Below are 23,111 nucleotides of genomic sequence, written 5' to 3' on the forward strand. Positions count from 1 at the left end.
GTAAGGCAGGACGCCAGACAGCTTTTAGGAGTATCGAATCGATGGACCTCGGCACAAAACCGGGATGTCTGGAGTTCGTTACTAAGGCAGGCCAAGACCAGATACCGGTTGTTGCATTATTGATGAAAATGACCAATTGTTAGAAGGCATCTTTTTCCGTGTCGGTTCAACCTATTTGCGGTGTTTTTGCAGTGAAGGGACCAATCGTGCTGGTATAATAGCAAACATCCTCAGAGAGGACAACGAACAAATTTATTAATAGTTTTTATCGCCTTCGTGTTCTATGACGCATCTTTTGACACCACGACATCAAGTTTCCTGTAGAGCGCAAATATGAATGCACTTCTTCCGAAAGGCTTTTGCGAGTTCCAAAGTTCAGCATGGATGCAAGCATCTGGTTGGTTAGGACTAATTCACCTATGTCCTGACGCCCTCCATGCGTCAAAAAACGTTGCTCATTTCTCAACAAGACCAGGGCCCGTTCTGACGCGTCGAAAAAGGTGACTGCCCCAGTATTGCCCCAATGCTTTTGTTCAGAACGATTATTTTTTTAAACCTGGTTTTGGCGAGATTATTTAAAAAAGATTCAGGCTATGTTAATTTAGTTACGGATACTTCTGCTGAAAATGTAGAGTCATAGACGGAGAAGATCCGCCTGAAAGGTTTGTTGGTTTTATCAACCCGTATTGTTTACCACATGTTTATGCATTTGAAACTTTGTGATAATATTCAACTTTTATTTTTTTTCTTTACTTGTGACCTCAATCATTTCGAAATGAATACTTGTACTTAAATTTAAATTTAAAATTTTATTTTATAAAATAAAAACTTTAATTTGGAGTGCTAATATTTTTATTTCATTACATGGGAAAAATGACTTAGAAATTAGTTCCTCTAAAATCAATTCTGCTTAAGCGGAGGTATCGGAAAATCCAATGAAAAACATTTGCATGAGCACGCCGTTACAGGGCATTCCGGATTTGTGCTGTGAAAATTAATAGAAATTAATAAGATCTTTCGTTTCTATACATACTGTGTAGAGTTGGGTCGAAAGCGTTACTGTTTAAGACAAAACGTTTACCTAAACCACTCCATAAGATGTTCTGTATGTCCACCATGCCTGCATGTTTGACACCATGAAAACCATTTCGAGAAGGCCTTAGACTTCCATCCCACATTATTCTGAGCTGAAGTACCGTGTAAAGAAGTTGCAGTTGTTGTGCCCATATGTAGAAGGCACAGTGAACACCGTGGCAGCGGTTTTCGGCAGTTTGGACATGATGATAGCTGAAATGTGAATGTAAACATACAGAGTCAATAAATATCCATTACGAACGTCGACATTTGCTCTCATTTTATTGGTAAACACTATTTACCTTATTAGGATTTGCTGCCGCACTTCGCATCCTAACATCATCTTGTAGCGCACTCGAAACGGATTTTCCACAGAAATTGCAAAGCACAAACACAGAACGTGATATCTTGGGGGGAACTTGGAGGGACTCCATCTTAATGTCGAATTCCGCCCGCTTCTCCCATAGCTCCCACGTGTCCAATAAATCCCGATAGCTGTAGAAAATGAAGAGGCCTCGATTGAGTCCATATCAAGGAGTAATTTCAACGACTTACGTTTCGATCCAATACTTGAATCTGGGTTCTGTGTGAACTTCGCTAGGGAAAAACCTTATTGCTAATAAGGACACTGTTTGGATATCTTCTGTCCAGTCTAAATAACTTTGGAGTAAGTTGATTCCATCCTTGGATTCTCCAGTTAACAGTAGCCCATGTAAGTCGCCGTTATCAATACAGTTTTGTATTGTATTCTTGACGAGTTCTGCCAACTTTGAATCACTTAAATATCTACAAGCAAACGCCATTCGATCGGCTAAAGATATCTCTTTTTCATTCTGTGGGTTTTAAGTGACCATAATATTAGAGAATCATGAAAATTTTTTGGGATACTTACAATGACAGTGTCGTAATTGTCTGAATCGGATGATAGAAAGGCAAAAATGGTACGTAAATATGGATCATTAATTTGCGCAAAGGCGGACGGTCGTTGATTTTCGCCTGAAGCTTTGCTGCGATCTGCGTTGAATCCGGTCAACGCTATAGCTGCTAGTCGATAAGTTGTGCTGGCCGCATTCTAAAACAAGAAAAGAGAATTTACTATTAGTTACACCCCATCATCAGTAGCTTCAGGACTACGCATATATCTCGTACGAACGATGACAGCCGGACCGAAAATCGAGGATTGTTTATGCTGCGATTTACACAAAATAAGATCGGAGCAACAAACAATGGTAAGTTTAGACAAATGGCAGACAATGGAAAATTATATTCCAATACACAATATAATCGATCACAACGATAGGAGAAAGCAAAGATAAGGGAATGCAGTCTCTAAAGTTTCACCCGCTTAACAGATGATAACAAATGATAACCCTAGGTAGCATATCAACTATGACTACGCGACATGATTATCTGGTTTTGGCGATAGCACTTACGGTAAACATTTACAACTAGCTGAAACAGAAAACTATACGAACGCTACCTTTTTCAAAATTCTACGGACTTACGAATATGAAAAGAAACGCAAACGGATATTGTTGAAGAAGCTCAACTCATTGATCAGAAGTTCATCATGTACGATATAGGAAGCGCCTATTGTAAGCAAAATTCCTAATCAGGTTTTTATTAAGTCACTGATCAGTTTTATTAAGGAAGAAATTGGTCCATTGCATAGGTAATTGGACTACCCTTTAAAAAAATATGCCAACACATAACATTATACCAGATGTGGAAAAAGGTATAAAAATTCATGAGCAGCGAGGCGAAGAAAGAAACCCCCTAATCGACGGGAAGCTAAAATCATAAGAGACAACAGAAAGAAAGAGTAAACACCTAAAGAGTTCTTCCAACTCTTCAGTCTAGAAAAAAAAACAAGCTTATTTTTGTATATTTTTTTAACGAATTGTTTCTCACTTTAAGACAATGGTAATCCATATGCGTTGTGAAAATCTCCGGTTTGAATAATTTGAGTTAAAAAAATCCGAAAGATGTATGATGAGTAAATAAGCAACTATCGGCCCTAGGAGAAAACATACAATAGGATGAAGCCTAATAGGATTCAAAGAACCGCGTGTGCAGGTGCTACTGGGGCTCTGCAGTCCTGCCCGGCAGATGCTCTCAATGTACTCTTGCATCTCCTCCCCCTAGACCTCCACATTAAATATGTTGCGAACTTTGCTGTGGACTTTTCAACCAGGGCGAAGTGGAAGCTCGGCGGCGTGTTACAAAGTTATGACACAGTATTCTTTACGGACGGATCAAAGATGGCCTGTGGAGTCGGCGCGGGGGTTTTCTCGAATACACATAGTGTATCCAAGTCGTATAGTCTCCCAGGCTTTGTCAGTGTATACCAGGTGGAAGTACTGGCGATATTGGGCGAGATTCGAGCCCCAAGTGTAACATAGCTATTCTGACCGACAGCCAAGCGGCCATCAAGGCCTTGTATTCAGCGACGACATCTTCCAGGCTGGTGGACCAGTGCAGAGACGCGCTGAACCGTCTGGGCGGCACGCTCAAGGTCACTCTCCTCTGGGTTCCCGGGCATAGGAACATAGAGGGGAATGAGCGGGCTGACAGATTGACCAGGCTCTGCTCTGCTCTTGGCAGTGCTTCGGTAAATACAGGTGTTCCGCTGGCGGCGATCTGCACGGAGCACTGGCCCATGGGGGACCATGCCGCTAGGCTCGGCATACTCTACAATTGGCAATGCCGAAGCGGCGGAGAAGGAAGGGAAATCCTCATGCCCTTTCTCTGCGATTGCCCAGCTCTGGCTAGAGTCAGGTTGCGGACACTGGGTAAACCATTTTTTGGGGACCTCAGAGAGATTTCTAGCTGCAGGGTGGGAGAGCTGCTTTCTTTCGTGAATGCTACGAGCTGGCTCTGAAGATCCGAGCCGGCTGGACTCCGTCTCCCTGCTCCCATAACAACAGTCACGGTCTTAGGAATTTGTGGCATCAAAACGGCGCACAAAAGCGCTAATTGGGCTTCTCGGAACGGCCACTGAAACCTACCATCGGTCCTACCTCAATAAGGCTTTTTAGGAAAAAAAAAACAAAACGGCGGACAGTGGTTGCAATACCAGCTTTTTTTCTACACATTTTATGGACAGAAGTCGCAAAATTTTCAGTCAATACATAAGAAAAATGCAAAAAACGAATTTATAAATTGCTAATGCTGGAAGATTCACAGCGGATGAAGGTAAAAGACGACTGAAGGTATCGGGCAGCCCAAAGGCAAATCAACTGACGAAAGTCCTTGTAGGATCTGTTATATTCCAAAAAATAATAAAACTTATGTAATGATGGACAAGAAACATTACGACAGCTTGGCGATGAAAAAGTCGATAGGAGATAATTATTTTGAATTAAGATGCTCTTTAGTAGTGGTCGTCTCCCGGTGCCAAACTCCTCCTTAGCCAGGCTTCAGGAATGTGCGAAATCATTGTGAATTCCAACTCCCCTACAGACGAGTAAACCATCGTCAAGTGGTTGCGAGAAAATGCTAGAAACTGGAGACTACTAATACAAAAGAGTAAAAAATTTTAAGTGAGATTGAGGGGAGTGGGTGCGCTGACTGGTAATGGCCTTTCTCCTTACGCCTTCTCCCAGAGAGCAGCCCCACGCAGCAGGATAGGTTTCACTACTTAGCGATAATCAGCCCGTTATCATACTTTTACCCGCCCCCCCCCCCTTAATATGCATCATCAGAGATCAACTAGCCTTTGCTACCTTTTTTATCCATAATTTAAGTGTCTCTTTATGTTCAGCTTGTGCAGGTCATGATAATTGAAATAAGAATACAAAATCTACACCTTTTACTTTACTAAAAGAAAACATACTTTGCAAATATGCATATTTCGGCGACTATTTGTCGTGTTCTTCATTGCTAGTATTCAAATAATAATGACTTCATGATCACCAGCCCCGATACAGACAGTATCGTTTCTGCTGTTGGTGAAAAGAGCCTGCTCCGGCTTTGACTACGTCCTGGGGCACATCGCAACTACAACTTCGGCTTTTTCCAGATCGCGAAGACTAGGCACTCCATCGTCATCATATCATGAATTATTAATATCGCATCGACGTCAGAACCACACAAAACACAACAAATTCTATATTGTCACGGACCTGCTAATTCTATAAACGGGAGCCGCATGTCGTGTATCAAGCTTCTTGACATCTTTTCGATAATGTCTAAAAGACAGCTAAGGCGATATGAACAAGACACACCGGTTGCTTTTCGACATTTTCGCAGCAGGAGGAATTCCTGATTTTTCCACTGGGTGGGGAACACTCCTTCCGCCATGCATGATTTGAATTGGCTTATGAACTACTTTGGCTTGGTCTTAGTAACCAATTTGAAATTTCTCGAGAATCCCCCATACATATGGATGGGATGGCGAACCAAAGCTTTGTTTGGTATAAAGAGTTTCAAACGCGCATGCATAATAAACTGAAAAAACGTTTGCATAGTGTTGCATTGTTGAGTTCAATATGTCGAAATTCACACCAAATGGAAAGCATTCAAGATCAGTAATATTTTTCGTTTTTATTTAAGGAAAATTGCTGCTGAATTGTATCGATTACTCATCGTGAGCAAGCTCCATTGCAAGATACGGTATTTCAAAAAAGTGGTGATTTCGATGCTGCAGAAAAGGAACGGGGAAAACCAAGCGCCTACGAAAGATCGGGAGGATTCAGGAGATCGGCAGATGGATATCACATAAGTTGAACGAGGCGGAGATGGAAAGGCGCAAACACACCTGTGAAATGTAACTTGCACAATACAAAAGAAAATTAGTGTTCCATTGCACATCGATTGTGGGGATAAAAAGAAATTTTTTTTCCAAGCGGAAGAGATCATAGGTAGATCCAAGCGCACCATCCACATCGATTGCAAGTCCGAATTGCTTTGGCAGAAAGCGTGTGGTCTATTATGACCTGTTAAAGCTTGATGACGCGATTAATACTAGCCGCTACCAACAACAATTGATGGATTTCGACTGTTCACTGCTTGAGCAACGACTAGAATACCAAAGGGAACAATACAAGGTCATTTTTCTATATGACAATGTTCCACTACATACAGGAAAACCTGTTTGCGATACTTACTGAGGACAATGTGTAGCTACTAATAGAGCATACTTTGAATAAATCTCTTTTTCATTTGAGGATTGAGGAAGTCCAGAGTTCGCATCGACTTGATGGCAGACCGGACCACTTGGAAAGTAACTTACTTCCTCTTTTGTGGTCCGCACCCAAGTTTCGCAAAAAAATTGACAGGCATTTTTGTCTATCAGCGTAACCGAAAGTGGTGAAATGTGGTAATCGCTCCATTTATATATAGTCGCAAACACAACATGAGTGCTAGTTATATTCAAGTGAAATCCGTCATACATTCGGACCTAAACTCAGGCGAAACGATTTTTTTATGGACCACAAGAGAATTGCTTCCCAAGTGGCCCGGTACGTCATCAAGTTGATGCGGACTCAAGACTGTCTTAATCCTCGAACAAAAAATTCGCTTGGACAATATTTAGGTCTCTCTTTCTGATTTGCTCTCCCAATACTTTCCTTACAGTAAAGCGAAAAGAATCTGAATGATATGGCTTACATCATCGTTCAAGTCTCTTAGTTCTGAATTTGCTATTATTTTTCGAAGAATATTGACTTAGCAAGTCTTTCTTGGAAATAATTATTATTTTCGAGTGATTCTTATATTTATTCATTGATCGGACTATCGAGTATTGCATTCTTCAACTTTTGGATGTGTTAGCGAGCCGTTTCGCCGGGTCAGCTTTCTTCAGTGAAGAGGTTCCTTTTTTCGGTAATTTGCTGGGCTCTGAATGGCTTACTGATTGCTCTTCTATTTCGTTTCCCTTTTTTCGCATGCACCTTGCAATGACTGCATTTCCCTCGTGACTTTGCCATTTGATATTTTGGCATCTTCCTTGTGCCGTTGTAAATAATAATTTAGTGGCTTTTATTAACATCTGGGTGTTTTAATAAATATTCCGCCTCTCCGTTCAGAACACATAGAATTCCTTTATGCGTTGTCCAGATGAAAGAAAATGCTGTTCCGATTTGCTCATTTCGAGGTTCGAAGACATTTTCTACCCAGGGAATATCAAGATTTCTTTTGCTTATTTTCAAGCTTGGAACTCTCCCGAAAAGGATCCCGTATGGATCTCGTTTTCACTCCATTATTAGCTTAAGCAGTATCATATATCACAGTAGCCAAGTTTCTTATTTTGTGGGATGACGGCTGGGAACTAAGTTGCTGCAGCATGAAAAACTCCCCTTCCTCCTCCTTCATATGTGGTTTACTTTTCAGGGTATCCTTTCTATAGCTAATTTCTATTCACAATATATTCCACTTAACCAGCCTATGCATAAGAATGCTGCTCCTTCATGAAACGAAACGTCTGATGGGAGATCGCAGTGAGTGGACAAGGAAATGTTATCTAGGTGGTCGACCTCTTTGAGAGAAAATGGTAACTGTAATAGAACAGCTCTATGATCTATAGAAGAATCATCGAGAGAGAGCAACAGCCTCCACTTTGTACTTCATGTTATGTTGCATCGACATATGTAGCTTTGCGAATAGCTACAAGTTTCTCCAGAGCAAGACAGATACTGTTGCTGCCGGATGATTACCCGACCAGAATTAGTAGGCTGACGTTGAAGCTAATCTACCACGGAATTACATAATCCATTGTTGTGTGTGTAGAATTGACGCGTGATTTAGAATGCCCCTAAAATGGTTAATCAATGGTACTTGCTTGTACAGCATGTGTCCGTAACCAAGGCGATGCGACATTTTTTGCGCGAGAGGTATCCAATTAAACTAAACAGTAATCTGGCTCATAGATGATCCTGTCTCGCAAGTGAACAGATAAAAGCTCTCTCGTATGTAATGCCGCGAGGATGATCAATAGAAAAAATAAAATAATTCGTGGAAAAAATTTTACCTGGTCCGTTGCTGCCTTTGACAAAATGTCAATTGCTTCCTTTATTTTCATATAGAACGTGCATATCATTGCTGCTCTAGAAAACTCCTGGAAAGAAAAAACGAAAATAAGTTCAAACAAACCCGCTCAAATGTCCTAGTTGTGAATATGTACCTTTCTTGAGCATAAGCTTGGAATAAATTTGTTCAGCATTACCGAAAAGTTATTTTCGAATGTCCACCCGCATAGGCACTGTGCAAATTCACGCTGTTCACTTCTATTGGGGGTGAAAATAATCGATTAGAAATTGGCGGTTTTGATTTCTTTTCCTGCTTACTTGTAAATAGTCGCAAATGAACAAGAATTTGAAAAGTCTGGCCACTGAATAGCATCACATTCACTTTTTGACATTGGTGGACCATCCGCTGCGCTACTAACGCCTAAAATTTTCTTTAGGCCGATTAGTTGTCCATCTCTCGCCATATTTGCTAACAGATTCCAGACTGATTTCAAGGTGGGATTTTGTGCAACATCTCCGTTTTTCTTAATTTCATTCTGTAATTAGTTTTAAAAGATTAACTGATATCTACGATCTAGTATCATTTTTCTGCAAATGTTTGCTACCGATAAAAGTAAAATTAACAGCGAAAACTACAATTAATCGATCGCTCGATATTCTCTTTAGTATCAACTGAAATGAGGCGTAGCCTTTGTGGTTCGTATTTTGGATTCTTTGAATAAATCTAGAAAAGTCTGGGCGTGCTTGGTTATGTACAAGTTAACACATTCCTATTTCTGCCCAAATAAACACATTCCTCAAGTAAGCATTTATCTGTAATTAACACCATAAACTCAAGAGCGCATATTCCCGAATTGGACCCACATACAACCACCCGATCCAACTCCATACTTTAAATACTATAAAATTCAAGCGGATTTGCTTGGAAATTTTTTCCGACGATCGAATAACGTTTAGGGCATCAAATTTACCTAAAACACAACATTTATTGGAGAAACGAACTATTTAGATGCACGCATGTGCATTTCCGCTGCGAGGTAGAACAGGCTTTGTACATATCCTTTAACCAAGGCAGGTTTCGACCAGGGAGAGAAGTACATCCTGGATACAGCGAACAAAAATGGATACAGGAAAATCGCGATTGGAAAACTAATAAGGCAGAAACAAGAACGAATATGGAAGAGCGAACACCAACCGAACATGACTGAGGAGACAAAATGGATAAGCGTGCCGATCTCCAACAATTTCCATAAAATAACAACTCTTATGGAAAAATTCAACACAAAAGTGGTTGGTAGAGACATCACAGTTAAAAGAAGACTAGACAGAGAAAAGGGCCAATTGAAAAGGAGGAAAAGAGCGGCATATATAAAATAAATTGTAACGACTGTGACAAAGTCTATGTTGGACAGACCAAACGGCTCACCACGACGAGATTTCAAGAACACGTCAAAGAAACGGGATATGGTGAAAGACCAGGAGCCTACACGATGAGATCAGCAGCGCCATGCAGATTATTGAAGAGGGACATCCAGTAAAACCAGACAGCCTGGAACCAGTACGACATATAAATAAGGCTCATACATTGGACGCATGGGGAGCCTAGGAATAATGAGGAGCAAACCGGAAAAGCGGCTTAACACCGACGAAGGAAACTGCATATCAAGGCTCATTACAATGATCGCCTACAATACTCATTAATCTATCTTCAGTAAGAGACATTAATAGAATAAAAAAAATATTAATAACTTAATAATTCGCCGCACAACATCATCGCCAAATCGACTCGCTGCGCGCTTATTGTTACAGCAAAGAGCAGGCGAGTCCCTTGCATGCGGCTGTCTGTAAGGCAGACTGTGGACTGACTCCACTTAACTTGAAGGATCAATCTTTCTATCCTCTGAGTGGGGTGAAGTCGGATCAAGAACGGACCGATGAATGGAAGTCGAAGGCAATGTATGGTAAACACGTGAATTATGTTTGGCAGCCATTTGTCGATTTACATTTTTTGAAAAGATGGCTGTGTGCTAGGGAGCTCTTTGCTGAATGTGTGCCATTAAGGATGGCGTGGTTGCCACCCGAGCTTAAAAAAAGCTCATGAAAGAGCGGGTCGAGAACGGCCAGTGCAGAATGTGTGGTTCGGCGGCGGAGACGTTGGACTTTAGTGCAGGCAAATGAAAGTTATTTTCATTGTCGCAAACATTCCGAATGGAGGAATTAAGAAAGTACAATGCAGTAAATCGTCAAATTATTGCATTATTTGCGGAGAGCCAAAGCAACATGTTCAATAAATTGCTAAGTGGCAAGTTAAACGAATTCAGAACCTCATTTCTATTAGCAAAAATGGTCAAGCATCTATTTATCCGTAAGTTTCCTCGTCGGTCACAAGATATTTTAGCTTTGGATGTGTCACATAACTTTACTCAAATTGCATTGTAAGCGGAGAAATTAGCCGTTTTGAATTAAATAAACGTTAGTGTCAACGTGTAAAAGCAATTACATAATGTGCAGCAAATACAAAATGCTACTTTGGCCGCCAGTTAAAGGGAAACTTTTGAATAAGAAAGGAGTAAAGCTTAAGGTACAGAGGCTTGAAACTCCAACTCTGAAATTACATATAGTAAAAAATCAAACTAGGCCTGTGCAACATGGCACTTAGGAAGAAAATCTAAACTTTGTTTGGTGTAAAATAGTTAAGCCGGTCGAATTATTCGAGAAACCGCAATGTGTTTCAGACGCGTTACTGCTTAAAGATAAAGATAACCTATACTACTAAACGTCAGGAGTATCGAGGATGCCATCTTTTAGCCATCCTCGGTACTGTCAAAGCCGATAACTACAAGTCGTCGTCCCAATTAGATGATAAAACAAAAGCAACAAACAACTAGAATACGAAACCCGAAATATATGTAGATACTTTGCTATGACGAAGTTTATACGAAAGGCGTTTGCGAGATCTCAAAATATAAGACAAACTGCCTTGACTTAAAAATCAATACTCTTACACAATTATAATCTACTGAATTGATTTTGGATGATCCCACCCGAAAAGTCTATACGGGCAATATCTATGGTAGAAAAAGAAGACGAAGCAGACCCTGCCTAAGATAGAGTGATGGGGTAGGCCAGGACGCCAGACAGCTTTTAGGGATATCGAATTGGTGGACCTCGGCGCAAAACCGGGATGTCTGGAGTTCCTTATTAAGGCAGGCCTAGACAGGATACCGGTTGTTGCGCTGTTGATGATGATGAATTGATTTTGAAAACCTGAAATCTTGTTGACATAATGATAGTTTTGAAACCAAAAAAAAATCTAGTTCAACAGTCCATTGTGACTTCCTAAATCAAAGCTTTAAATCTACTTTTCCTTACCTCCAACCCATAATCGTTTAGTGCTCTTCGATTGATAACCTTGGCAATGTCATCACATTCCGGTGAAAGATTATTTCTTGGATCCCATTGAATGGTCTTCCTTATTGGTATCGTGTAATCAATTATCCTTCCTGAAACATGAATGCAGATTCTTGTGTTTCTTAACGTAAATGCAAAACAAACCTGTGTCAGACAAGAATAATGCCCGCTCGTAATTCGTTGGATGCCATGAGAAATCGTGTAAAGTGCTGATTTTACTCGTTATAGTGTTTCTCGTTTGAAATGGTGCTAACAGTCTTTTTGTTGAATATATATCACAGCCATCATCGATATCGGTGCAATGGACTTCTATCATATGACAAAGTGGGGAGTCACGTTGGATTGCCGAGACAACGCTAGTCCTGTGAAAGTGTGTAGTCAACGCTTTATGTTTATGTTTCTCTGATATTCGGTGTTCTTACCTTGTTGGGCACCATGTCAAATTAGTTATGTTTTTGAGAGTTTGAATTTGAGTCAATGGCTTGTCGATGTTTCGTAGATCCCAAATTCCGACAACGGTATCGACATAGCTAGCAAGATATCGACCGCTGGGCGATACACAAAGCCCATAGACCAACTTTGTTTGTATGGACGCACAATTTGTATTGCTTTCTGGAATGAATGAGTTCATTCTCTAGTTAAATATAGAGATAGGATAAGGAATTTTATGTGACAAAGTTGAAATGCCCTTCTAAAGTTCGAAACCAAATTTTAGGTGAAAGACGGTCCCAGTGACCACCAACAACCTGTAAACGATTCAATCATGGAATATCTGTAAAAAATGTGCGTTGGCTACCCTTGGGTGAAATTGGAAATAGCTGGCGGTATATGGTAGTATGGGTTTCGGGCCCACTGTAAAGTATAGTGCAACGATTGTTTTCACTGAAACAATGTAGAGAGAGATTAAGCAAACAAAAATCGCTATAATCTTTCCTTGTCACGAACGAAAACTTTAAACGCGTTTTCCTGAAAACGGTTTATTTCCGTGCAATTCTAAAACAAATGAAGCGATCGACTTCAAATTTGATACAGATATTCCTAAACGCATTAGCTTTTGCATGAATCTAAAATCTCAATTAAATTGTTATAATAAATAATGTTTTTAACATGTTCTTTATGAAAAGATGTTTAGGTTTATGCAAAGCAGAATAACATATTTTAAAGTAAAAAAAAATTTATTCATTGATCACAGTTCATTACAAGGATCTGGGCGTTGCACGGCGTAAACCCAAGCAGTCAACTTTGATGAACTGTAGCGCTTCCATTTTGTTTCTTTTTTTTAACCACAACAAAAAGTTTTGTGAATACCTTTGAATATCAATAATATTATGCATTTTCCGAACTATAATATCCAATTTTTCGTTAAAAAAATATTGGAAAAGCCGCTATTTACAGGAATTTCCCTCCTTACGTCCAAAAATCTGAAATGTGTCGAAATGAAATATCTCGACGACGGGAATGGTGAATATCCAAATCCAGAGATGAGTAGAAATCCAAAGGATGGACTGCCTACAACAACGAATACATCTATAAAATACTAGGGTCGACAAGAGCATCGTATCAACAATGTCAACACGACATCGTTCACGGTTCGTCGAAATGCGCTTCAACTCCTTGCAGACCTTCCCGAGCCGCTCGCAGTCCTGCGTCAAGTGCATGGCGTAGCTAGCAATGAAATTGTCGCCCCTTCTTAATGTGTGGCCTACCCATTGCCACTTCTGCCTTTTGATCTCATCGTCCATAGGTAACGGGTCGTGCGCCGACGAAGTTTTTCGAAATAGTGTCAGACCAACCTACCCGTACGCCAAAACGTAGGCAAGTGCTGACGAAGGCTTGGAGCTTTTGAGTAACAGCGATGATAACTTTTTATGTGGTACTTCTTTATAGCAATACAGAAAGAACACCAGCATAAAACAGTCTCAACTTAATTTTGATGCTGAGATAACTGCATGTTAATGCGTCCAGTGACATCGATTTGGATGTCATTGTCGGCAAAAATAATGCTTCCTAGACGTAGAAATTGATCAACGCCTTCTATGTTCCAGATACGTTTAGTGCGATGATGGTTTTGTTGATGTTTATCTTCAGCCCGACTCTATTTGACTCCTTTTCTAAATCCAGAGCTATTTGGCCAAGGTCCATTAACCGATGAGAGAGCGAAAAGATGTCATCAGTGTAATCAATGTTTTTGACGCAAGATGTCATAGTCCACTGAACACTTCCACGTCTTCCGGGCAAGTCAGCATGAAGAAAGACCCATAACAGGAAAAAATATTGGTGACAAAATGCAACCCTGGTGAATTTCGATCTTGAATTCTTGAGATTTTACCTTAACGCAGCACGTGACATTTTGCGAATACAACGCCAGATAAATTCCCTCACCCTGCCGAAAGCCTTCTAGAAAACGACGAAGAGCAGCTGATGCAAAGACCTAAATTTTACATTTGCAAAATGTCCGGATGGCTCAAGTGGTTAGAGCGCTGGGCTGTCGTAGCGGAAGGTCGCGGTTCAAATCTCGCTGGGGGCAGAGGAATTTGTTATCGTGATTGGATGTCGGACACCAGTCGACTCAGCTGTGAATGAGTACCTGAGTCAAATCAGGGTAATAATCTCGGGCGAGCGCAATGCTGACCACATTGCCTCCCACAGTATACTGTGGTGTACCGTTACGGTCTTGAATGAAGTGCTCTAACACACTTCAAGGCCTTGATCCAATATGGATTGTTGCGCCAACGATTATTATTATTATTATTATTATTAAAATGATCCACACGGTGCTGACGTGGTTAATGCATGAGAATTCAGAGCAAAAACCATCCTGCTCTCTGTCGATTAGCTTTCGAATTGTTCCTTGATGCGTTCCAGGATTATTTTAGTCGTACTCAAGAAGATGCTCTTCTTTGCAATCTTAACGATCATCCACTTCTTCCACTTTCTGAGAAAGTTATCGGATTCTCAAGTTTCTGTACGAGGGGAAGTAATAGAGCTACAGAAACTGTAGGTGCAGCAAAAAATAACTCTGCGAGGAGACCGTCAAGCCCAGTGACCTTAGTCCAAGGCCGATGCCAGTCCGTCTCTTGTTACGCACATCTAGAAGACAACTTTTAAATCTAATGCTGATCGCAAATTGGTCAATCTGATTGCCTGTACGTTGTCGGTCATTTGAAAATCAACTGACCTTATGGCAAGCTCTGTGCTTGAAAAATGCGCTACCAATGACGAGGCGGTGTAAGCTGCAGAAATCCACAAACTCCCCATCATTATAGTTATGCTTACCAAGATCCCCCATTTCATCGAGAAATGTGCGGAAGTGGTGAAGCGTATGTAATGTGCAACGTTCCTCTAGAAGAACATCAGTAAAAGCGTGGAATACGGGCCGTCGGAAGACGGGGAACTAATGGATTTTATTCCCTTCTACAGGCAAATACGAACAGCAGCGGACGACGCGGAAAAATCAGGAACAGCCACAATTCTTGGCGAGAATACTGCAAGCACCAAAAGGATCGCAGACGACCCACTGAAAGTGAATTGGGGAAAAAGCGAAAGGAGAAAGATACATTTGAAGAAGACTTTATTATCCAAGTAGTCTGTAGGGAACAGAAAAAAAAAGAAAACGAAGAAGGACAAAAGGAAACAACACGCTACGCTGTCAGAAATCCGTTTGTACAAAGACAAAATACGAGGAAACGAAGAAAGTCTAGACCGTCGGCTCTGTTCATTAAACCGACTGAAGGCAAGACATTTGCGGAAGTTCACAATAAAATACGCTACAAGATGAAGCTCGAAGACAGTGGAGCAGAAGTGTCTCTTCTATACGGAAAATCAACGTTTTGTGTTCATCTTATGAAAAACATCCTATGCACGTTTTTCCATTCGTACATACCAGCTAAAAATTCAAAATAGTCCTTCGTATATTTCCAAACAAAATATACACATGTACATATTAAAAGCATAAATATAGATCATTTTTAACAAACAAACATATTCTACTAACGCATACTGATGCATTTTGTTTCACACAAAACTATCCATGAACCATAAAAAAAAATTAAAACAAGTCGGGAAACCGGAAGCTGGACGGTATGAAAGGTTTTGTGTATTCCTTTTATAAGAGCATTTGAGTGTGCATTTGTCCCATTAGTACGTAGCACGTAATATATGCATATATTATGTGAAAATATCCACTTTCAAGTGATATCGACATTCAAAGTCTTGAATTTGCATAGAAGCGACAGCTTTGACCTATTATAACTTTGTTATTAATAGTGCGATTTCCACAAAACTTGGCAAGATCATGCTCTATATTATGGCCTATATTGATGCAAAATGTGTCGTGGTATTAAAATGAACTTAAGGGGTTTTTCCAGTCAATTACTAAAAACTATTTTTAACTTTATTTGAACAGATATAGTGGCAGCCTCTTGATTTTTTTCAGATTTTTCGGTTGGATAGTTTCTGAGAATGAGTCTGTTAAAGAAATGACCACTTTCAAGCCCCCTCACTCCCCATTTTTCCAACAAATGTCAAAACTAAGGACGAGTTCGGAAAGTACTACCCCACATGACTATATTTGATGAAAAAAAGATCTACACTCCCCTTTTGCTTGTATGGGGACTCCCCCTTAAATTCAACGTAGAATTATGTAACTCACTGTATGCGTGAGCGTTCACACTTCCCACCTTTTCACCAATTTTGGTGTCAATCGCTACAATCATCTCCGAGAAAAATGATCTCACGAAGTCCACTCTATCCACCAAGCTAATCCTTAGCAAGTTAAGTGGTTTGAATATTTGATAGGTGCCGTGCATATGAAATTGATAATTATTTTTTTCTTCTTCTAATTAATTTAGTAATTCCGTAAATGGTTATCAGCTGAAAGTGTTTTCAAGCAATTTTTCAATAGTTAGGTAGCAAGAACACTTTGCTCTTATATACGACTCTGGTATCGTGCATTTCAGATTATTGGCTTCAATGTGCTGTTCATATTTTCTGATGTTTTAGAATGCAGTAAATTCAAACATAGAAGACAAATTTGACGCAATAAAATTGCTCATAGCATAAGAATTCATTTCAAACTTTATGGTACTTAGTGTTTTCTTATGAATCCATTTTACAATTGAGTAAAGCCAAAAAAAAATGCAAATAAAAATTCCATATGGACAAAAATTCCATCAAAATACTACGACCCGCAAAAAGTTTTCAACCCGACGAAGTGTCTTGCACACCAAGCTAATTCGTAGATAGCAAACTTCTATCGGCAATTGGTAAAGGCGCCAGGCGCTGATGGCATTCCGGCAGAAGTTTACAAACTGGTGTTCCGCCAACGGCCAGAATTGCTGCTTGAAGTGTTCAACGCGTGCTTGAAGGAGGGCATTTTTCCTTGTCGCTGGAAAGTGGCCAGACGCGTTGATCAGTAAAGGTAAAGAAGACCCGGAGCTCCCGTCTGTATACCGACCGCTGTGTATGCTTGACAGGGCCGGAAAAGTGCTCGAGAAACTCATCAGGGGTAGACTCGCCGAAGCGATCCGCGCTTCCGGGGAGTTATCCCTAACGCAGTTCGGGTTCAGAACACGAAGATCCACAATGGATGCAGTTATGGAGGTCGTAGATGCGGTTCATCGGACCGAGGCACGCAGCCGCTGATTTCGACGGATAGTGCTCCTCATAACGCTTGTTGTCAGAAATGACTTCAATTCCGTAAGATGGACAGATATGCTAGGCACACTAGAAAACTCATTTGACGTGCCAAGCTATCTCTTGCGGATATTGAGGGATTATCTGAAAGACCGCTCCCTGCTCTATGAGACGCCAGAGGGCCAAAGGATGATGGAAATCACGTCGGGAGAAGCACAGGGATCTATCCTAGGGCCGGGCCTCTGGAACGCTTCCTACGATAGTCTGCTGAGACTCGATATACCCGAAGAGTCGCGCCTGATCGGTTACGCAGACGACGTTGCGGCACTTGTTGCCGGGTTGAACAGGCACAAAGCAGGCTTGGCATATTGATGCGACGGGTAAGCGGATGGATGACTGCTCACGGTTTCAGCCTTGCGCTGGAAAAAACCGAAATAGTCATCTTGACCAGAAGGAGAATTCCGACCTTGCGTCCCATAGCGATCGGCGAGTGGACTATAGAGTCAAAACCAGCGGTTGAATACCTTGGTTTAATGCTCGACCCGAAGATGAGGTTCTTCGAGCAAATCAAAGCAGCAGCGGGTAGGGCTGCAGCTGGAGTCGCGGCCTTGAGTCGGCTAATGGCTAATGTCGGGGGCCCTATATCAACTAGGGGACGTCTCCTTATGGGAGCAACGCAGTCGATTCTACTCTATGGTGCGGAGGTATGGGCTGATGCCCTTGACAAGGAGGTGCATCGTAAACGCCTTGCTCAAATGCAGAGGTGGGAAGCTTTGCGAGTGGCGTCTGCTTATCGCACAGTCTCCGAACCGGCTGTGATGGTGATCGCGGGAGTGATCCCCGTTGCCCTCCTTGCCAAGAAGCACAAAGCTATCTACTGCCGTAAGGGCGAAAACTTAAGATAGGTGGTTGCCTGGGAAGAACGTCAACGCACCCTTACCGAGTGGCAACTTTCTTGGCAAAATGAGCCAAGGGGCAGATGGACTGCGCGGCTCATCGACAAATTAGACCCGTGGTTGAACAGAACGCCCATGAGATTGATTAATTCCTTACCCAAATTCTAAGTGGGCATGGATGTTTTCAGTCTTACCTGCACAGGATCGGAAAGGGGCGATCTCCTGATTATGTGGGGCACACATTTTGAGTCCTTATTATATTATATTAAAACTACTGGCTTAGGAAAGTAATAATCGAAATCTTTAATTTGATAACCGACATGACTATATTCGGTAAAAAAAAATTTGCGCACATGGGGACCACCCTTAAACTCAACATGGAACTATGTAACTCACTGCTTGCAAGGGGATTCACAGGTCCCAATCTTTCTACTAAATTTCGTATCAATAGGAGAAACCGTTTCTGAGATAATAGGTATGACACACAAATAGAGAGTGAAGCGATTTTAATAAGGTTTTCTTTTACACAAAACCTAAAAAATATGTGGTCCAGATTGAAGCAGAATGTGTTTACGGAACCCAGACCCAAAAATAGAAAGCAGTTATTTTAAACAAAATTCTATCAAGTTATAAATTGAGTAAGGCCGCCGTAGCTTTTCGGTATAAAAGTATGAAACTTTTTTTCTTCCAGAAATTATTGCAACAGGTAACAGTTTCCATCCTAGATGCACGTTAACCCAACGACCTTCAAAAAATACAAAAGATATTCATAAAGCATGTAGCATGTGCTTATGCCAGTCATGTTCCAGACACGACAAGAAAGAGTTATGCCGTGGCTTGTAAAGATTCGACCATTCAGCCTCACCTCTATCGTATTACAAGCCATAGACAGCGTTCCGAACATTCACTTAAGGACGATCATGGGAAAGTCCCTCTTTTCCAAACCTCAGTATGTTTTCTTCAATAGCAGAGAAATCGCTCTTCACAAAGCAATTAACACGTTTGCGTCCTGCTGGCGACTATCAAAGTCTACTCACGTCACTTAACAGCCGTAAGACTCGGCATACCCTACAATTCGTATTGTCGCAAGTTGCGAAAAGAAGGAAGAAACCCTTAGACATTCCTTTATGTATGGCGGAGTGATGCTAAGCGCCCGTCGGGCGCCCCAACGGCCGAATTATAATCCAGAAAAATAATGTCCCACGTGCAAATTTTCATTTTGGGTGTGGTTTGAAAACAATATTTTGAAGTTGGTTTTTAGCATGTTGAGTTTCCCAATGTTGCCTTCAGAAGTTTTAGTCATTTTCACATAATAATCCCATAGGTTGGCATTTCACTCCGCCGAAATGCCCCAAACAACGACCCTCAGGTCTTTAAGTCTCTTGTTGCAGGGTGGGAAAGCTTCTATCCTCCGTAAATGCTACGGGTTAGGAAGGTTTGAGGCATCACAACGGCGCACTTCTTTTTCATTAGTCTTTGTCCCATTCACAAGCGAGGTCGGCCCCTCATGCCAGTTCACGAGGTTTTCAAATCCCCATTCAGCGTATCAAGCCACCGTTGTTTCAGTCGGTCTTTTAGTCGCTTACCATTGACTTCGATGTCTAAACCAATCTTTGCAAGTGAATTCTCTTTAGCGCGAATTACGTGACCATACCACCGAAGACACCTCTCCCGTAATTTTTCTACGATCGGTGCAACTCTTTATAAATAGCGGAAATCTTCATTTCGGATGTGATCAAAGCGTGTCACGCCATTAGTTCAACGCAACATCTTCGTCTCCATAGTCGGCAAGACTCAGAACCATAGAGGGCGACAAGGCAGATGACAATACTGTAAATTTTAGATTTGAGACGTTCGTTGATACGTCGATCACAAAGAATACCAGCTGTGGAACGCCACTTTATTTATGTTGCGTTAATGCGTGAAGCAATTTCGTAACGCAGTTCTCCATTGGGTGATAGCATTGATCCCAGATATTTAAATCGCTTAGTTCTGGGCAGGTCACTGCCGTTGACAGTGATTGTGCCTGTTTCATATTCAGTTTTATCCAGATTCAATCTGAGACTGTGTTACATGATTCGATCATTCCATTTCTTGACAAGTTGCTCTACATCATTTTTGCTATTAGACGCTAGGAAATCATCATCTTCATGAAGTAGTGTATAGGAATGGTGAGAGGGCGCTTCCTTGATGAACACCAACAGAGGCACGAAACGGTTTTGATACACCTGCCACACTTTGAACTTTACTTTTCGGATCGTGGCAGAGCAATTGAACCCAACGCACCAGTTTTTCTAGTACTAAGTGTTGTCGTAGTGCATGCCGGGTGAGTTCGTGTAAAGAGGGCGATGCTTCTAACAATATTTCTTCATGAGTAACCACACAGCGTGTATTGCGTCAGTAATTCCGTAGTTCTTGACAAATCCGGCTTAATTTGCGATTATTTCAACGATTTCATGAATATGGTTGTCAAGAATTCATTCCAAAATGTTCATGGTTCTACTTTATTCAATAACCCCACTGAAGAATTCGCTGAGCCACAGTGTTGAGGCTCAAATCGTCACTTTCCATAGCTCAGATGCGATGTCGTCAGGTCCTGTGGCGTTCCCCGATTTCATTCGTTTTATTGCTTCAGTCGCGCTGACAGTTAAGTCCTTGAGTGAGCACATGTCTGGACGATTTAATTCCACGGTCTTCTTAGGACACGAATTGATTTTGTGACCACAATCAGAGCCCCGCTGAGAGAAGCAACAACGGTACCAGTCAAACCAAGTGCATGGCTTAGCATTCATACTGGTGGATGGAAGACCTATCTAAATCTCTAACGAACTAAGGAGTACGGAACCCGTGTTGAAATTCAACACCACGCCGAGGCCCGAAGATCTTTTCTCGCTTGAGCATAACCACAACCCCCATGAAACTCCCACTAGGGGGCCAACCAACCAACGGAGTAAACCCGAAGTATGAGAGTCAAGGGGCTATACCGGTTCCCATGGTACCAGTATACCCCTGGTAAGGTTTGCTGAACAAATTGCCACTTCAGATGAGTCCCCGTGCAGACTCGGGTCTGATCGCCCTGATTAGGCCTTTGGAGCATTCACCTACTGCATCACGACCGGCAAGCCAAAGTAAGTACAGCGTCTCCCGGTGCCACATTGACCGGTAAGCAAAGTAACGTTCTTGTCATTGGTAATTGCGTAAGTAAGATCATGTATCTCCGGATAGCTCAGTGATTAGAGCACAAGACTGTCGTACGGAAGGTCACCGTTCAAATCTCACTGGTGGCAGTGGGATTTGTATCGTGGTTTGACGTCGGATACCCGTCAACTCACCTGTGAATGAGTACCTAAATCAAATCAGGATAACAATCTCGGGCGAGCGCAATGCTGACCACATTGCCTCCTATAGGGTACTGTAATCCTGTAATGTACCGTGACGGTCTTGAATGAAGTGCTCTAACACACTTCAAGGCCCTGATCCAATATGGATTGTTGCGCCAACGATTATTATAAAAATACTTCGATTAGGTAGGGTCGTTCTTCAGGAAACCGATCCTTGTCCAGCGCATTTCTTGTAACGCAGTTATGGTAGTCTTATATTGATACAGGAAGCTGCTCCTGCTCTTTTCAGGGAGCACAAATGACCCATGAGAAATGCGTAGTTTTGGTCAGTTTAAGCGGTTTGTTCGGTATTATCTGGGCTGCCTTTCACAGTGACATATCCTGAAATGAGCGAGCTGATATGGTAGTCAGGCGGGACTTAGAGTCGGCGTGAAAGTAAGATCGTCATACATACGAAGCATTGATCCATACGCGACCAAGCCGCTAAAATGCGGTTTCTCCGTAACACACATTGACGCAGTTTTGAAGAGACAAAGACGCTTGTACTTTTCATTGGGCCGGACAGAGATGATTAACGCTGCCAGTTGGAGCTGAAGGTTTCTTATGAGGTTTTAAATCGACGTTAATGCGGTAACTACGCTACATAAACATTTTACAAAGAGGCCATTTAAGCCATCAACCAATCCAGAGTAATCCAAGCTTTGCTTGTTGGGTGATTATGATAGCTTAACTGGGACATTATTTCGTAAGATAATTCGCGAATGTGTTCCTATGGTCATTGGCGCAAAGGTGCATTGTAATGTAAAAAAATCACTTACGTCGGGTATCGTACAATTTGATCGACTTCTGACTCACTCCCGCCACGAGCAATTTGTTTATCTTGTCCCAGCACAGCGAATGGGCCGTATCCCCCAAGCCAATCAGGCTAGCTGCGAAATACACGGAAAATGCAATCTGGAACGCAACGAAACGAAAAATATAGAAGCTCACAAGGTTCTTTTGGTATCCCGCGGTCTACATCCCAGATCGTAATGCAATAGTCCGAGCGGTTACGGTCGTGTCCTATCGCAAGGAGATTTGGTTCGACCTCGTTCCAGGCGAGGCACAAGCAAGTTCTCTGCTGCCGCGGAGCTGAAAGGGTTCACATATTTATTCAGAGTTTGAACCTATTTTGCGTGACTTACTGAACTCCATGTTATGATCGTTGATAGAGTCGAAATTACACAAGCTCACCTTCCCGCTTGCCAGGCCTATTGCGACCAAGACCTCCTTTGAATATGAGGGCGCCATGCAGCGAACATATTGGTACCGGGTTTCGGATGCAAGCAGCGACGCGTACGTGTGCGGTGAAAGTTCAATGGAGGAATCTGCGGGAAGCAATTTGGTAAATGCTAATGTCGGATTGCAAGTTTCATTCATCTACTTGTCCGGACTGCGTCAGAATTTTCCTGGACTTTGTAGAGGTTCACCTCTGGCCCCCATGTCACGAAGTTATCAGTCACGTTGGGGCACCAGCTGAGACCGTGGATCATTCCACCACTCATTGCGCCGTCACATGTGGGGTTCTATCGCTTTTGTCAATGAATATATCACTTTCGCCCTCGAATTGTTAAACTGAGACGTATTTATATTATTTTCACATGGAAGCACATTTATCAACAAAGTCTTATCAGAAAGTACTTGAAATGTCACTTAGCCGTCAAAGTAATGGAGTCCATCAGGAGTTCACAATCGACGTTACGCTAATGGTTTGAGTTTTGGGTTAATTGTGGGGGATCCCCTAAAATTGA

The 23,111-nt window shown here is 41.7% G+C and overlaps 1 protein-coding gene across 1 annotated transcript; it reads right to left on the minus strand.

Annotated features, from left to right (window-relative positions):
• Window positions 1-834: 834 nt before the first annotated feature.
• LOC119646640 (GATOR complex protein MIOS) lies at window positions 835-23,005 on the minus strand. The gene is made up of 15 exons (XM_038047153.1): window positions 22,745-23,005; window positions 22,506-22,688; window positions 22,312-22,452; window positions 22,140-22,250; window positions 11,873-12,062; window positions 11,595-11,812; window positions 11,412-11,542; window positions 8,358-8,575; window positions 8,195-8,297; window positions 8,042-8,128; window positions 1,967-2,146; window positions 1,630-1,907; window positions 1,377-1,569; window positions 1,082-1,287; window positions 835-985 (listed from the first exon to the last, which is right to left on the minus strand). Exons 1-15 carry the CDS (start codon window positions 22,863-22,865, stop codon window positions 901-903), a joined length of 2,445 nt encoding a protein of 814 aa, XP_037903081.1. The 5' UTR covers window positions 22,866-23,005; the 3' UTR covers window positions 835-900.
• Between the last annotated feature and the right edge of the window lie 106 nt (window positions 23,006-23,111).

This window comes from Hermetia illucens, chromosome 1 (assembly GCF_905115235.1).
Source record: "Hermetia illucens chromosome 1, iHerIll2.2.curated.20191125, whole genome shotgun sequence".
NCBI classification, from domain to species: domain Eukaryota; kingdom Metazoa; phylum Arthropoda; class Insecta; order Diptera; family Stratiomyidae; genus Hermetia; species Hermetia illucens.

Coding starts and splice junctions, on each gene's coding strand:
- LOC119646640 (XM_038047153.1), bottom strand. CDS start 22,865: ATGAGTGGTGGAATGATCCACGGTCTCAGCTGGTGCCCCAACGTGACT. Junction 8,298..8,357: donor TCATTTGCGACTATTTACAA/GTAAGCAGGAAA, acceptor CACCCCCAATAG/AAGTGAACAGCGTGAATTTG. Junction 1,908..1,966: donor ACAATTACGACACTGTCATT/GTAAGTATCCCA, acceptor TAAAACCCACAG/AATGAAAAAGAGATATCTTT.